This window comes from Cervus canadensis, chromosome 3, assembly GCF_019320065.1.
Source record: "Cervus canadensis isolate Bull #8, Minnesota chromosome 3, ASM1932006v1, whole genome shotgun sequence".
In the NCBI taxonomy this organism is placed as follows: domain Eukaryota; kingdom Metazoa; phylum Chordata; class Mammalia; order Artiodactyla; family Cervidae; genus Cervus; species Cervus canadensis.
In genome coordinates this window covers 57795073-57811737 of record NC_057388.1, presented here as the reverse complement: position 1 = coordinate 57811737, position 16665 = coordinate 57795073, and the positions used below count along the sequence as shown (strand labels likewise).

The window sequence follows — 16665 nt, the reverse complement described above, 5'->3', positions numbered from 1 at the left end:
TGCAGTAATACACAGCACATAAGCAGAAAAGGAGTGGAGTGAACAGTTCTAGCAGAAGCATGTCTTATTGAGGCAGTGATGCTGGAGCTGGATATTTTGTTTCTTCTTTTTAAAGTTTTCTGTTTTAGGAATTTTTAAAATACCCTTTATGGAGCTTGAGATTTCAAATTACCTGCAAAAAAACTGTGTTCTGAAAACTTGATACTATACTACATTGCTTATTTATTTTGTGATATATTGGATATTTCAACCTAATCAAGAAGATAAACTTTAAACTTTCTTATTTAAATCCAGAATTAGTAACTAGTTGTATAGAAATGTTAAGGAAGCCTCACAGTGTATATTCCTAAGTTCAGGAATATTTAGTGTAAAATGTGTGTTAAGTATTAATGGTCATATATCTACCAGTGGTGTTCTTGGCAGTTAGTGCTGGTGAGGAAACTTTCCGAGTCCTCTTTTTGTAGTTTTTAGCACGTGGCATAATGCAAGGTCGACATTAATAATAAAACAACACTTAATGAATCATTAACATCTTCCAGGTACTATTCCAAACACTTTAGATGCATTTATTTAATTCTTGCAGTAATTTTTTCAGGTAAATGGTGTTATTATCCCTATTTTACAGATGTGGAAATTGGGGCACAGAGATGATGATATGCCTAAGGATCGTGTAGTTAGCCTACCAGAACAAGGATACAAATCTAAGCACTATGGTTTAGTCTGTATTGTATAAAACTATGCTATCTCTCTGTAGAAACTTAATAAGTGTTAGTTTAGTAGATTAACGACTTCTTAATACATGGATTAGCTTTACTTTTTAATGATGTTTGGTCCAAAAAATTGTCATTTTTCTTTCATTTATGTTGCCTTTTCCTTGAAAAATCTTATGTATGGAGATAGATTTTCCAGTTAGGCAGGTTAGACAAACTGAATTGATCTGTGAGGTTATTTCTTCACAGTTAGGTAATATATGAGTTTAGTTTTAAAAAATGGAAAATTAGGTCATAAGGTAAAAAATGAAATTAAGTCTTAAGCTGATCTATCTGATGCTAGCTAGTAAGGAATACCTAGTGTTGTTTTTACTTTTAAATGGTACACATATGATGTTCATTATTGCTTATTATATTTGAATTTTCAAGCTGGACTCTGGAGGGTATTAACTGACCATTATGTACTAGATTTGAAATTGCAGTAAACTTCTTGGTGGATGATGGAAACCAATTAATCATAAAAGTTTCATACCTTACCATGTTTTATTGTATTTTATTTAAACAAAATAGGCAAGTGGACAGTGTTTTTAGCTCTTTCAATTCACCCAGTGCAGTGATTTTTGCTAGTGTCTCAACAGATGAAGTGTATTGACACTTGCAATCTAAGGAATTCAACACATGGAAATCTAGTTTAACATACTTTGCAACAAAGTATTTGCTCAAACAAGGAGAGTTTGCTTTACCCCCATCCCTCTTCCCCCTCCCCACCCCCACCCCCACCCCTCAACCTAGTTCTTACACTTATCCTGCTTTGGCCAAACCAACCTCTTTGCTGTCCTTTGAGCAGGCTGATCTCTTCCACTCCAGGGGCCTTCCACTTTGTTTCTCTGCTTGCAGTGGTTTTCCTTGAGATATCTTCATGGCTTGCTTTCCTAATTTTCATCAGTTCTCTGCTTAAAAGTTACTTTCTTAATGAAGCCTTTCTTGACTACTCTCTCAACTCTGTAAGGGTAGGGACTCCTTTTTATTCACCCTTACAAGCTAAGTTCCTAGCACTGCGTCTGTTAAATGTTAGCATCCAATATTAGTTGACTGACTGAACAAACAATGTTTAAAAATTTGTTTGAGGATCTTTGAAGTTTTGTTTCTACTTTTTTTTTGGTCTGAAATTTTATAAAACACTATCGTAGATTAAGTGGAATGATTTCAAATTTGAGAATCTTTGAAATTTTAAATTTGATCTTTTTTGAAATTTTGTTGATTATTTTTGTCTTAAGCAGAATTATTTTGCATTTAATTTTTAAGTTGCTGTGTAGTTTGTATACTAAAAGGGCACAAATTTAAGCATAGAACTTGGTGAGTTTTATATATGTATTCATATATCTGGGTTTCCCTGGTGGCCAGTGGTAAAGACTCTGCCTGCCAAAGTAGGAGACATGGGTGTGATTCCTGCAGAAGGAAATGATGACCAACTCTAGTATTCTTACTTGGGAAATCCCGTGGACGGAGCCTGGTGGGCTACAGTCCATAGAGTTACAAAAAGTTGAACACGACTTAGTGACTAAACAGCAGCATTAATTCATATATCCAAGTAACCACTTCCCAGATTAAGATACAGTATTTTTCTAGGAACCTGGAAGGCTTCCTTGTGTCTCCTCTCACTCAATATTACACCCACCCCACTTATAAACACCTTTCTGACATCTCCATAGATTAATTTCTCTGTTCTTGAACTTCATTTAGATATATTCTTAAGTCTGGTTTCTTTCACTGAGGATTATGTGTGTGGTATTTATTCATGTTGTTTAGCTGTAGTTCTTTTCATTGTTTTATAATAATCTACTATATGACTATATCACAGCCTGTCCTCTTCATTGTAGATAAGCCTATGGGTTTTCAGTTTTTGACTGACATAAATGTTCTTGTATATATCTTTTGGTGGACATAAGTACTCATTTCTGTTGTGTATGTGTATGTATATGCACCTGTGTGTATACATAAAGACGTTTCATTTTTTCCCCTTTGATTTCTTAAAGATTGAACATGTCTTTTATACTCATAAATTGTTCAGATTTCATGAAGTGCTTTGACCATCTTAATACTTACTATTTTTTCCTTCTTGAGATTTGCAGATGTTTCTTATCGAGATAACAATCCCTTACATTTCAGTTATTGCAGGTAGTTTCTCCTAGGCTGGTATCTGTTAAAAGATGGGAGAAGCTCTCAATTTGTCAGAATTATATTTATATTGGTCTATCTCCAGAATAATGCTGTCTTAAACTCACTTTGCCTTCTTTTAAGGTAATACTTCAAAGGTTACCTTAACCTTCTGTTGTGAATGTTTTCCCAGCTCTCCCTTTTTTGAAAACAAAGGCATAATTAGACTAAGGCTATCTCTAGTAATATTTTTAAAACAAAGGCCTGTGTACCACTATTAAATCTCCTCCTTTTACCAAAAGTGAGACCTTTAATATTTGAGAACTAGATTGATCCTTATTAAAATCCCAGAGAAGTGTATCCCTTGATATACTGGAAACAAGATGAAGGTCGTCTGAACTCTTTTCTCCACTTATCTAGGAGAGAACATGACATGTTCCTAGTCACTCAGTTGTTAGAGAATAGAATGTAATTTTCTTTTACAGTTGAGTGGTTTTTCACCAAGCTCAATAATCTAGCAGATGATCTACTCCTGGAAGCTCTTAAATTCTCTCAGTGAAGAGTGATCAGAAGTATTACATCTTAGCCCAGACATATTAGACCAGGAAAAACATACAATCCTGAGTTTCAAAAAGCAAATGTCTGCAATTTCCCTGACCTGAAGGCTTTCTGGAACACTTCCAACTGTCAAAAAGAAGAAGAGAAGTAACATCCTGTGATGTGGCCAAATAGGGAGTGAAGTTTCTATAAAGACCACAATCTCATAATCTCTTCACCAAGCATTATTTATTTACAAGAGGCTTGTATCTTAAAGAAGAAATTCCTTCACATTCACAGTCTTGGAAGAAAGAAAAACTATCTACTCTGAGCAGACAAATGATTCTGAGTTTCCAGTGTATCAGTGGTTCTGATCTGAGTGAACTTTTCAGTAATAGATAGAAGTCTCCTGAGATTAATTCCCAACATCCTATCTTTGGCCTTAGAAACCTAAGCTGTGCATTTCCGAATGTGAGCTGACATTCTGGTCCTGTAGTTCTTTATACCAGTCTTCTCAAAGTACACTGTGCTTCACAATCATTTGGAAGCCTTGCTCAAACAGTCTGTCAAGTCCCCCTCCCCATATTTGAGGCAGAACCCAAAGAATTTGGCATTTCTTCTAAGTTTCCAAGCTATTCAACTGCCAGTCTGGGTACTGTACTTTGCTGACCACTCCTTGTGTTTCTGGCCTGCTGTGGACTGATTTCATCCTATCTCTGTGAAAGAAAGTAAGAGAATGAACTGTTTTTCCGAGTTCTTTCAGAATATTTCTAATTGAATGAAATGGCACCATGCTACTTTCACTTTGATCCATATATATATTTTCCCAATAGACTAATTAAAGTTATAGAAAAAATTTGAACACTTAAGTCCTACTTCAAATTCTAATCTCAAACATAGATGCTTAGATTAACAATTTTCAAGAAAAACATTATTAATACATACAATGTTATATACATGGTAGCAAATTTTACGATCTTCTTATATTTGAAAATTTTTATATCATATTTCATTTCAGCAAAAGTTTGCCAGCTATCTCCTAGGGAAAGGAGATAGTTGGCAGCCTTCCTCAGGAAAGACCATCCTTTATTCTGAGACTAAGTCCATTTCAGTTTCTTTTGTGAAATGACAGTACTAGATTTGTTTTTACTTTCAGTTTTTTTTTTTTTGAAAATTTTATTACTTTTATTTGGCTTCACCAGGTCTTAGTTGGAGCATGTGGGATCTAGTTCCCCAGCCAGGGATTGAACCGGGGCCTTTTGCATTAGGAGTGTGGAGTCTTAGCCACTGGACCACCAGGGAAGTCCTTTTTATTTTTTTTCCCCAGATTTTTAGTTGGCAGCCTTATGTTGGTCATCTTTAAAACTTTTTTCTTGGTTTATGAAGTTTAATAAATCACTATTTTAGATTAGATGGGTACAAAAGTTTTGGAGGTGAGAAGAAGTGAAAGCAATGCATCCTGTCCCTGAGATAACTTCTTATGACTCCTTGAAACATCTTTTAGAGTCCAGTTAGGAAACTCTGCTGTTAATGTTGGTCCAGTTTTGATAATTTTTTTGAAGCAGTCATACACAGAGCAGGTATTTGAATACTTGCCTTTTACCAGGTTTGGGGGCTAGAAGGATGATGGACACAGAGTTCTCAAGATTGTCACAGTCATGTGAAGGATATAGCAGTCAGTCATGATATAGTGAGAGAGATGCTGCTCTAGGGTAGTATAGAGGTGACTTTGGCAAGGTGTATTTTAGTGAAATAGGAATAGAGGGCAGGGTGACAGTGAGTTGGGAAGTGACTTTGTGAGTCAGTGAAGATGGGAATAGCTCTGAAGGAAGGGATGAGAGGGAATACCTAGAGGTCGAGTGTAGGGGACAGAGACAATGGTTTGGTTTTTATTTCTAAAAAGACCTGAAAATGTTTGTATCCTATGGAGAATCAGTTCCTAAGAGATGAGAGATTGAAGGTACAGGGGAACTAGTCTAAATAGTTGTCAAGATGACTCTGAAATGGAAATTGGTCAAATCTCCACCATAGATTGAGAAATTAGCCTCAGGGAAAAAAGAAATCTATTCCAATGAACAGGAGAGAACATTCAAAAAAGCTTCAGAAAGATTGGGGATGGTCTTGAGAACCCTCCTACACTGTTGGTGGGAATGTGAATTGGTTCAGCTACTATGGAGAACACTATGGAGCTTCCTTAAAAAACTAAAAACAGAGGTACCATATCATCCAGCAGTCCCATTCCTTAGCATATATCTGGAGAAAACTCAAATTCAAAAAGACAGATGCAAAAAAAAAAAAAAAAGACAGATGCACCCCAGTGTTCATGGCAGCACTGTACAATTATCAAGACATGGAGGCAACTTAAATGTCTGCTGACAGATGGATAAAGAAAGTGTGGGGTGGGGGGATGTGTGTGTGCGCGCGTGCGCACACGTGTGTAATGGAATATTACTCAGCCATAAAAAGAATGAAACCGCCATTTTCAGCAGCAGATATTACACTAAGTGAAGTAAGTCAGGAGAATGACAAGTACCATATGATATCAATATGTGAAATCTAAAAACATGATACAAATGAATTCTATTTATAAAACAGAAACAGACTCATAGAAAACAAACTTACGGTTACCAAAGGGGAAAGGAGGAGGGATTAATTAGGAATTTGGGATTAACAGATACATACCACATTATATAAAATAGATAAGCAGCAAGGACCTACTATATAGCACAGGGAGCTATATTCTGTACCTTGTAATAACTTATAATGGAAAAGGAACTGAAAAAGAATGTATATATCCATTTGAATGTAAATAAAATGTAAATAAGAAGGATTATATATTTACATACTTTGTCATGAACCTGAAACATTATAAGTCAACTGTACTTCAGTTTAAAAAATTTAAAAAATATACAGCAACAACAAATTGGGGATGTTTTTGTCTTTCAGTGAAGATCAAGTACTTTGCTGAGCATGGTGGCAGAGATGGTAAGGTAGAGCTTGTGTGCATGTGTGCTTGCTCAGACACTTCAGTTGTGTCCAGCTCTTTGTGACCCTGTGGACTGTAGCCCACCAGGCTCCTCTGTTCATGGGATTCTCCAGGCAAGAAGACTGGAGTGGGTTGCCAAGCCTTTCCTCCAGGGGATCTTCCTGACCCAGGGACTGAACCCACAAAAGTCTCCTGCATTGCAGGCAGGTTCTTTATCCGCTGAGCCGCCTGGGAAGCCCCAAGATAGAACTTGGGAAGAATCATACTAGAAGAGACATGAGTTGAAGGAGCAAATAAAATAATTATCAGATGACCTGGAAATTCCTGTCAGAGTTGAAGTTAATGAAATTTATGGAAAAGCATTTTAGCTGGAAAGGAAAAGAAAGGATTTGGGAGGGGTTTGCTAATAGAAAATGAAAGGGACATGGGAATTAAGATTTCACTGTAAGGAGACAGGGGAATGAGGTATATAGTGGTTCAGAGAGTAGAAGGCAGAATTACAGTGTTTGGATCAAGTTTCTTCTCAGCTCTTTCTCAGTCTTGGTTGAGAAGGAAGTAGTCTTTAAGCATAACTATTCTGTTGGTCATTGCCTCTCTTAAGTATCTTGTTGAACATAATGAAGTATATATTATGATGCTTGTCTTTTGAGTTATTAAGTAATCTAGAATAGATTTTGTGTTTGAGCCAAGTGGAATATCGCAGGCTGTTCAAGTTTCTACTAGTCAAGTCTGCAGAGCTTTGGCTGTAATGCCATCTCCTGAGCAAGTATAGGTGGAAGTAAGCTCTTGACAGAAAATTTTAACCCTCTCCTCAAATGTTAATATAGTTAGAAAACTTTATCTTAAAAAATGACTCAAACATTAAGTTAGAAAAGTGTAGTGTGTTTAATAGTCTTTCAGAAATGGAAGACTTGAAGCTGTATGAACAGTGAAAGTTTGATGTTTTCTCAAATTGAAAAACTGTAAATATTAGAAAAAGTGTGAGTTTCTGGAATCTAGGAATCCAAAATAGCCCTTAATTATTATACATAAACAATATAATAGGCTTTAATTTTCTTTTTCAGAGAAAAGCTCATTTGAAAGTGCCTTTGATTCATTCATTCCTTTGGTATTAAATTATGTGTTTAATCTTCGAGAACTCTGAGTGATGCCAGAAAATATGCTGATGTGACCTGCTTAAGTAAAGTGCATGGGAAAGTGGCCATTTGGAATAGATTTCTTAAGAAAAGTTTGAAATTCCTGGACTTGAACTAATTTGTTTTCCATGGATCCCATGAGGATACGTGCAAAACCAGATGATAGGATACAGTTGGATCCTGTGAATGGCACTAGTTTACAGTTATGTTTTCTGGATTTCTTCCACATGTTGCCGTCTTCTTTGTATTTGACCATGTATGGATACACAGAATTTCATAGGCCAAAGAAGAAAAGAAGCTTCCGTATAAAAAGCAGATCTTCATTTGTCTTATCACTCCAATAAAGTTGTTGAACTAATTTTTTTTTTTAAACAAGGAAGCAAAAATCTTAAAATTTAAGCTGTTGTGGTGTGTGATTAGTATACAGCTTAGTACTGGAGGTAGAAATGTGCTTTGTTTGGTAATGAGAGAACCAGAAATGGTTTGGAGTAAAATCAGGAGATGATTCATGTAGAACAGTTATATTTTTGCATCAGTTCTAATACACGATACCATGTCATTTAAAATAATTTTTGAGAATTTTTAGGTGAAGGGAAGGTTACTTTGGATATTTCTGCTTCAGTGACAGTTACCATAAATGGATAACTTATTTTTATGAAGGAGATGGAGGTAAATTACATATATATTGAGATGTTAGATTTAAATAGATTGTTCTTTTTTAAAAAATTGTAATATAATTGACATATAACCAGATTGTCCTTTTTAACTATAGGTAACTAGTAGATATATAGAATGTGAATTTCTAAGCCACATGAGGTAATATCACTCAATTTTTTTTAGTTTTGATAATCTATACTGATGAGTCTGATTATTTCCACAGTTATTTTGCCTCTTTCAGATTATTAGAGTAACTCAATATCAGACAGACTGTATTATCTTAGCTATGTGGTGTGAAATAGTATTCTCCCAAGCAGTGTGCAACCATCGTTGATATTGAAGGTGACCAGAAAATATTAGAGCCCGTATCTATTGATGTTTAACTTTTTAAATTTACAGAGAAATTGACACTTCCTGCTATTTAATGTTCAGGTAACCAATTTTATATGTTTGGTAGATAAATAAATGTACTTACATTTGGGATATCTAAAATTTTCACTGAGAGTTTACATTAGGGTCAAAGCAGCTTAAAAACCATTGGTCTAAAAGATAAGAACTTTGTCTCTTATTTGTCTAAAAGATTGGAAGCCTTTCTATGAATATGCATGTCCAAATTACAGTTTCAGCAAGTTTCTTTTTTAATAATGCTCTTTTAACAAAATAATCTCTTTTTTTTTCCTTTTAACAAAATAATTTCTGATTGCTATCAATCTTCACTATCAAATTCAGTAGTCACTAAGCCACATGTGGATTGGGAGGATCCCCTGTAGAAGGAAATGGCAATCCACTCCAGTATTCTTGCTTGGAAAATCTCATGGACAGAGAAGCCTGGGAGGCTACAGTCTATGGGGTCACCAAAGAGTCAGACACGACTTAGTGGCTAAACAGCAACAATAACAGCAAAGCCACCTGTAGCTGTTTCAATTTAACTTAACTAAAATTGAACATTCAGTTCCTCAGTTGCTGTAGTTGGATTTCAAGAACTTGTTAACCACATGGGTAAGCAGCTAGTATGTATTGGATAGTGTAGATAGAGAACCATTTCCGTCATCTCAGTTCTGTTGAGCAATGCTGCTGTACACTTTTCGCTCAGCAGTCTTAGCTTCAGCTCTTCAGTCTCTTCATCCATCAGCTAGCATCTGTAAGAAAATGTCAGAGGGTAATGGAAAGACATCATCAATTTTTTAATCTGTAACGGTAAACCAAACTTTTCCTACCCAGAAATTAGTCGCTTTTCCTTTCCCAACTCTGTTAATCAACATAGATAGTTGAAATTGTTTTTCATGTGATTACATTTCCCTCTTAAGTCTAGTAGTACTTAATTGGTACCATCCTATGGCATGTAACATTCAAAGTTTAATTCTTGCCTCTTAAGTTAGCCTATCAACATATTTGGAACCTCTAGTCTTACTAAACACTATATATAAATTAAATGAAAGCCTATTTTTTTTCTGGGAGAATGATTCTCCTTTTCTGTTTGAATGAGTGTTTGCTTTATAAGTAGGAGCAGCATATGTCCAAGATGAATGATTTTTACATTCTAAAACGGAATTTGGGGTTACAGAATATCTTAGGTGGTAGGAAGAACTGCTGTTATTATTTAAGTCCAATTCCTTTTCTTAAATAGAACATTTTTACAAACTCTAAAAGAACTGAAGATTTTAATCAGAGTTTGTAGCCTGGTGGGCTGACGCCTATGGGGTCACACAGAGTCGGACACGACTGAAGTGACTTAGCAGCAGCAGCAGCAGTAGGGTTTTACCCTACCAGGATACATGTTTTTTCAATGCCTGGATCTTCGCTGGTTGCTTTGACCTGAATGGACAATAACACAATCGAGAAGAAAGTTGTTTCTTAGTCATGACATAAACACAAATGTAAATAATTATAGCCATGCTGAGAAAGATTTGGGAATGGTAATAAGTTCACTTGAGTATTGGGACCAAAGTGGATGGAGATAGTCCAGAAAACATTTACTGCAAATGGTAGATTAAATGTACTTTCTGATAAATCATATTTGATCTCTGTGAATTACTTGATCATTCAAGCACATTGTTTATTTGTATTATTAGATGTGCATTTATGTTGTTTAAGTTTTATATGGCTTTAGTAATTAGTAATATTTTATCAGTTCCTATTTTCCTTCTCTATACCAACTATGAGCCGTAAACCCATTATTTATATATGTACTTTTCTTTTAAGTAACCTGTACACTCAACAGCTACAGTAATTGATTCTAAAGAAAGTGGCTGGGTGGGTAGATTTACTTTACAAAAAGCTTCCTATTTGGTTTTGATTAACACTTGTCTCCCTACATCTTACCTTGTAGGAAACCACAGATATAATGTATGTTATTAATGTCTGTACACAATGACTCTTACAGGTGGAACAATCCAAAGTTTTAATCAAAGAAGGTGGTGTTCAGTTGCTGCTCACAATAGTCGATACCCCAGGATTTGGAGATGCAGTGGATAATAGTAATTGGTAAGAAGGGTTTGTCCCTACTGCTTTCCATTGCATTTGGGAATAGGGCTGGTTAGACTTTTTTTAATATTTTAGATCTTCTCACCTATGGTTACTGAAATTTAAGTAATATGGCTTGGGTTCATATATCAACTTTGCCACTTACTTGTCATTGTTGCTTAATTTCTTTGAAATGATTTCCTTTTCTATAAAATGATGATAACACTTTTCATAGAATTATTTTGAAGATAGACTCCAAAACATAGATAAAAGAATTCTCATTATTATAAGAAATTTGAAACTTTTCATTCTTTGCTATTAATTTTATCTGTTTTCTGTCACACCCTAATTTAAATATGATTTTAGACTTTCAGTTTTTCCGTAAGTTGTAAGTGAAGAAGACATCCATGAGTTTCTATTTGGAAATAAGATAATAGGAGCTTATAAAAATATTTTAATTTTTCTTTGAGTTCTGCATTATTTTTGAAGTAAATTTCTTCAACTTTTGAAATTCCTAAATAAATTCATCATGAGGCTTCTGTGTTAATCTTTTCATTTGAAATCTAAAACTCTCTGGATGTAATTTTTCATGTTGTAAAGTGTGTTTTTTGTTATTTAATCACTTAGTCATGTCTGACTCTTTAGTGACCCCATGGACAGTCTGCCAGGCTCCTCTGTCCATAAAATTTCCCAGGCAAGAATACTGGACTGGGTTGCCATTTTCTTCTCCAGGAGGTCTTCCTTACCCAGGGATCTTGGTGGATTCTTTACCACTGAGGTATCTGGGAAGCACTGTTCATATGTGGAATCTCAACTTAATTATTTTATTTATTTGCATTCTACAGCTGGCAGCCTGTTATCGACTACATTGATAGTAAGTTCGAGGACTACCTAAATGCAGAATCTAGAGTGAACAGACGTCAGATGCCTGATAACAGGGTGCAGTGTTGTTTATACTTCATTGCTCCTTCAGGACATGGGTCAGTACCTGAATACTTCCGATAATCTTTTTGTTGTTTTATTATTACTCATCTTTGGGTGCATGTGTTAGTAATTCTCATCTCTGTGGAGTACATTTAACTATACAACTTGTGAAGTACCAAATTCCTCATAAAAATGATTTATAAAAAATGTAAGCCCTAGCTACGCTAAAAATGATTTTACTTTTTAGTTTCTCATGTGTAAAACTGTGCTTCATGGAGAGGAATATTGTTTTCATCATGGTTTGGTGTCTCATTGTGGCTAATTTAGCTTTCTTGTTGACCAGTCTGCCACATTAAACAATCAAGTAAGGAGAAACACACATAACAATTAGCTTAGACATATTCTAAGAAACTCCAAAGATATTATTTATTATACATCTGGTAGAGAACATTGCAAAAGAACTTAAGTACCAAGGTTATCATGTGCCATTTCTTTCTTCACTAAATCTATTTCACTAATCTTCTATTTTACCTTAGCTGTCACAGTCAAATTGTTTAAGTATCCTATCATCAGTACTAACCTTCTACTTATTAGGAGTTAAAATTAAGATCTGAGTATTTAGACATGTATCTGATTTGATTGTTCTGTTTGTTTGTATGGCCAGCTTGTACTCCTGTTTTGGTTGTTTGTATTTCTTTGTCATTTTGAGGAGATATGTCTGTCATCATCAACTGCAGATGTTTGTACTTACTCTTCTTTAAAGTGAAAGTGAAGTCGCTCAGTCGTGACTAACTCTTTGCGACCCCATGAACTGTAGCCTACCAGGCTCCTCCGTCCATGGGATTTTCCAGGCAAGAGTACTGGAGTGGTCTGCCATTTCCTTCTCCAGGGGATCTTCCTGAACCAGGGATCGAACCTGAATCTCCCACATTGCAGGCAGACCCTTTACCATCTAAGCCACCAGGGAAGCCCTCTTCTTTAGTCTTTGGTTAAATGACTTAGCATAACTCTTCCCCCTGATGATTGTAACTTGACCATCTCCACCAAAAGGGACTGGACTGTTTTATAGCATTAGACTAAATGGCATTAAGTCATCTAACACCCAAATTACAGTAGTGTAAACCAGTTCCTTCAAGTGAAAGTGAAAGTCTCTCAGTCGTGTCCAACTCTTTCTGACCCCATGGATGTCCATGGGATTCTCTAGGCCACGATACTGGAGTGGGTACCTTTTTCCTTCTTGGGGGATCGTCCCAACCCAGGGATCAAACCCAGGTCTCCTACAATCCAGGCAGATTCTTCACCAGCTGAGCCACAAGGGAAGCCCAGGAATACTGAAGTGGACAGCTTATCCCTTCTCCAGCAGATTGTCCCGACCCAGGAATTGAACCGGGGTCTCTTGCATTGCAGGCAGATTCTTTACCAACTGAGCTATCAGGGAAACCCACTTTCAAAAGTGTACCTTTCTCTTGTTTTCTGCTTTCTTCTTTACCTTTTGCCTAAGATAGGCTAAGTGCCCATTATTACCATCTTGGTTGAACAGAAAGCCTTAATTTTATAGTTTACCATTTTTGCACTGTCTGATTGTAGTGGTGCAGCTATTTCTTTTTCATTTCTAATATTCTTCTATAGTTTTCTCAGAAAATTATATATTTAAAGCCCAAAATTGACTTATCTACTTAAAAGGCTAAAAAAAAAACAAGCAAACTCAAAATACCATACTGTATGGTTTTTTTCTGAGAACTTGTTAGTTTCTTCTTGAATTTTTATGTATATGTATATTTATCATTCTAATATAACTTGTTAGGGCTTTTTCCTGAAAGCCAGCAAAGTAAACTCTTAACCTGTAGTTAAGTCAATAGAAATTTGTCAGTTTATATCCACTTTTTATTATTTTAGATCTTTTGGACTCTCTCCAACATTTAGTAATTCTCATGAAATCACATTTCTCTTATCCCTGAGGGAAAATATAGTCCTTAAAATTGCATGGGAAATACAATTTTTTTTAAAAGAAAAAATTTTGATATTATGTATAGTGGCTTGGGACCATTTCTTGTTTGTCACAAGGGATGAGAGTTCCAGATTTTAATTTCTTATGTATAACAACGTGCTTTTGAGTAGTTTGTCAGCTTAACTGTTTTTAGAAATGAAACAAAATTTTGCCCACTGGTATATGCTGCTGTGAATTAAGTGACATAATATGACATTGAATTTTCTGTAGAGAGTTCCAAATTCCATGCTCACTAAAGAGTGAAATTCCAGGCAGCATAGTAGAGGAATTATGACCTTTCTACCTGGGTAGTCCCTGGATTCCCTTTTTAGAGGTTCTGTTTTTGGAGTAATTATATATTGGTCCAGCAGTGTATTTTCTGTGTCCCTTACCCCACCAAGTGTCATCACTGAACAAAAGGTTAATATGTGATTTCAGCTGTTGTTGCTTCATTTCCTTTGTTCAGTGGTTGGTAACTAACTTGGAACTTGAATTTTTAAATGGTGTTTTTACAAACCTTTTGAATTTTGATTGCTACTTTGAAAAAAGTATCAGTTTTATATAGATTTTTTTTCCCTTAGAAATGTATATATGTATGTATGTTTAATAACTATTTGTCATTTGCCCTCTATTCATTTTACTTACTTTGCTGTAGGCTTTGAGGTGTTAAATAATTTTTTCTCTCTGTGAGTGTTTGATCGCTCAGTTGTGTTCGACTCTGCAACTGCATGGACTGTTGCTCCTCTGTCCCTGGGATTTCCCAGGCAAGAATATGGAGTGGGTTTGCATTTCCTTCTCCAGGGTATCTTCCCGACCCAGGGGTCAGACCTGGGTCTCCTGCATTGCAAGTGGATTGTTCAGTGTCTGAGTCACCAGGGAAGGGTTTATCTTCTAGAAATTCTATAAAGGACTTTCCATTGTGTTAAAAAAAAAAAAAAAACTTAAAAATTAGATTTGTTGGAAAAGATGACCTGAAATAAAATTAATGGATAGAGGAAAAATTTCAACCAGATTATAATCTGTTGTGAAATAAGTGTTTTCTGTTGGCATTTTGTAAGCTTTTAAAATATGTATTCTAGTGTAAGAGGGCAGAGGGTTTTATCAGGGCTTTTATAAAGGTTATATCTAAAGTTTAATTTTGTAAAAACTGATTTAATATTCTTCAGCCCTGTCATTTTATGTTTGAGAAGTTGACTTCCCTGATTTCCTTGTCATGGCTCTTTTCAAGTATCTTTCTCTTGGAAAGTTGAAATAATAAATGTTTTGTGAATGTTGTTTTACTTTAAGCGTAAAATCTTGTTAACTTGGATTACAATTTAATGTTTTATATTAAGATTCATTAAAATTATAGATTAACTGAATTCTTTTCTGTCACCAGTTTAATGAGGTGGTAGTGGTAGTAATTTAACTTTGTCCTGCATATAATCTGGAAGGTAAACTCTAAAAATTTACAAATGTGAGATTTTAAAAAAAATATATAGTGGAAATAGTTAAGTTTATTTTATGTGCTCCATATTTCTCTCTTAAAATTTATTTTTTGGCTCTGCTGGGTCTTCAGTGCTGCATGTGGGCTTTCTCTAGTTGTGGTGAGCAGGGACTGCTCTCGTTGCGGTGCCTGTCCTTCTTATTGCAGTGCCTTCTCTTGTAGAACATGGGCTCTAGGGCGTGTAGGTAGTTTGGTAGTTGCTGCACATGGGCTAAGTAGTTGTGGCGCAGGGGCTTAGTTGCTCTACAGCATATGGAGTCCTCCCAAACCAAGGATCAAACCTGTGTCCCCTGCATTGGCAGGCAGATACTTAATCACTGAAACACCAGGGCAGTCCCAAGTCTGAGATTGATTGACTGAGCCGTGGCTTTTATATTTAGTGTTACGGAATGATTGATGAAAAACAGGCAAAAACTTAAATATTTTCTCAAAATCAAAAGGTTTTTCAGTTACCACTAGTGAGATAAGTGTGCTGTTTGTAGATAAATATAGTGTTATTCCAGCCACACACTCTTTCTGTAGTGTTCTCGGAATCAAAATTCAAAGGATTTAAGATGAGAATTAGAATTGAAGCTGTCTCATTTCTCCATTTCTGCCTTCCTGCCTCCTTACCCTGTCTTTCTGCCAATCAGTGCGTCACTACCACAAAGAAGTATAGTGTTATTCATTAGTAAAAAAAGGAGTATCTCATTAGTCTCTGGACCCCCCCAGTACACCCAACAGTGTATATATTAAACTATAGTATGCTAAGAGAACTCAAACAAGGGCTTTCTGTTTATTTTAAAATATTTGTCCATAAAATTTATAATGAAATTAGATCTTTATTCCATTTTCCTCATGTTTTATGAAAGCTAAGGAATACTGTATTTCTACGTAGAATACTGCTGCTATCTTCATTTATTTTGTTAAATATTAATTTTTAGTCTATAGTGTATTCTGCATGTGAGGAATAGCTGATTTTCATTTACAGTTATTCAAAGATGTAAGGAAAATTACAGCAGCTTAGTTTTTTAGCCAGGACATATTTGGACACCTTTCAAGTTTTGGCACTGTACTACATATTACAGAAGAGATGAATGAGACAAAGGCCTTTGCTCTTAAGGATCTTCTAGTGAGAAGACAAGTAGGTGGTTACTATATGACAGATTCAGTGTTGTGATCCCTTAGGCTTCTAGTCTTAGGTTGGAGAAGAATTCTCAGAGGAAATGAGAATAGTAAGCTAGGTCCTAAAGGACGAATAGGAATTAGGCAAGCCAGCTAGATTGGGGATGGGAATGGAGTTGTTCCAGGCCAAGGCAATATGGCCAAAGTATGGTGATTTCAAGATATTGTGAGAAGTTCAAAAAAGCTGGCATATTGGAAGTAGAAAGTAGCAAAAATGCTAAGGGATGCTGAGAGATGAGGTGAGCTGAAGAGGTTATGTTTTCATAGGCTCTGTAGGCCACACTCACTTAAGGAATCTGGCTTTAGTAAGGTTTTCAGTCTGGGAATGACTTGATTGGAATTGGATTTTAGAAACATCATACTGACTGCAGTGTGCATGGTTTTGAGGGAAACTAGATAGATCCTTGTCATTATCAAAGTTTGTTGGCCTGAACCAAAGTAATGGAAAGGAGATAAAT

The 16665-nt window shown here is 35.6% G+C and overlaps 1 protein-coding gene across 5 annotated transcripts in view; it reads left to right on the top strand.

Moving 5' to 3' along the window:
• Positions 1–16665, top strand: part of SEPTIN7 (septin 7) — a 92407-nt gene that overhangs the window by 53741 nt on the left and 22001 nt on the right. For all 5 annotated transcript variants that reach the window (XM_043463214.1, XM_043463213.1, XM_043463215.1 and 2 more), the window contains 2 exons: positions 10567–10667; positions 11492–11626. In XM_043463214.1, coding sequence (XP_043319149.1) covers positions 10567–10667; positions 11492–11626 — 236 coding nt within the window. The remainder of the gene's footprint in view (positions 1–10566; positions 10668–11491; positions 11627–16665) is intronic.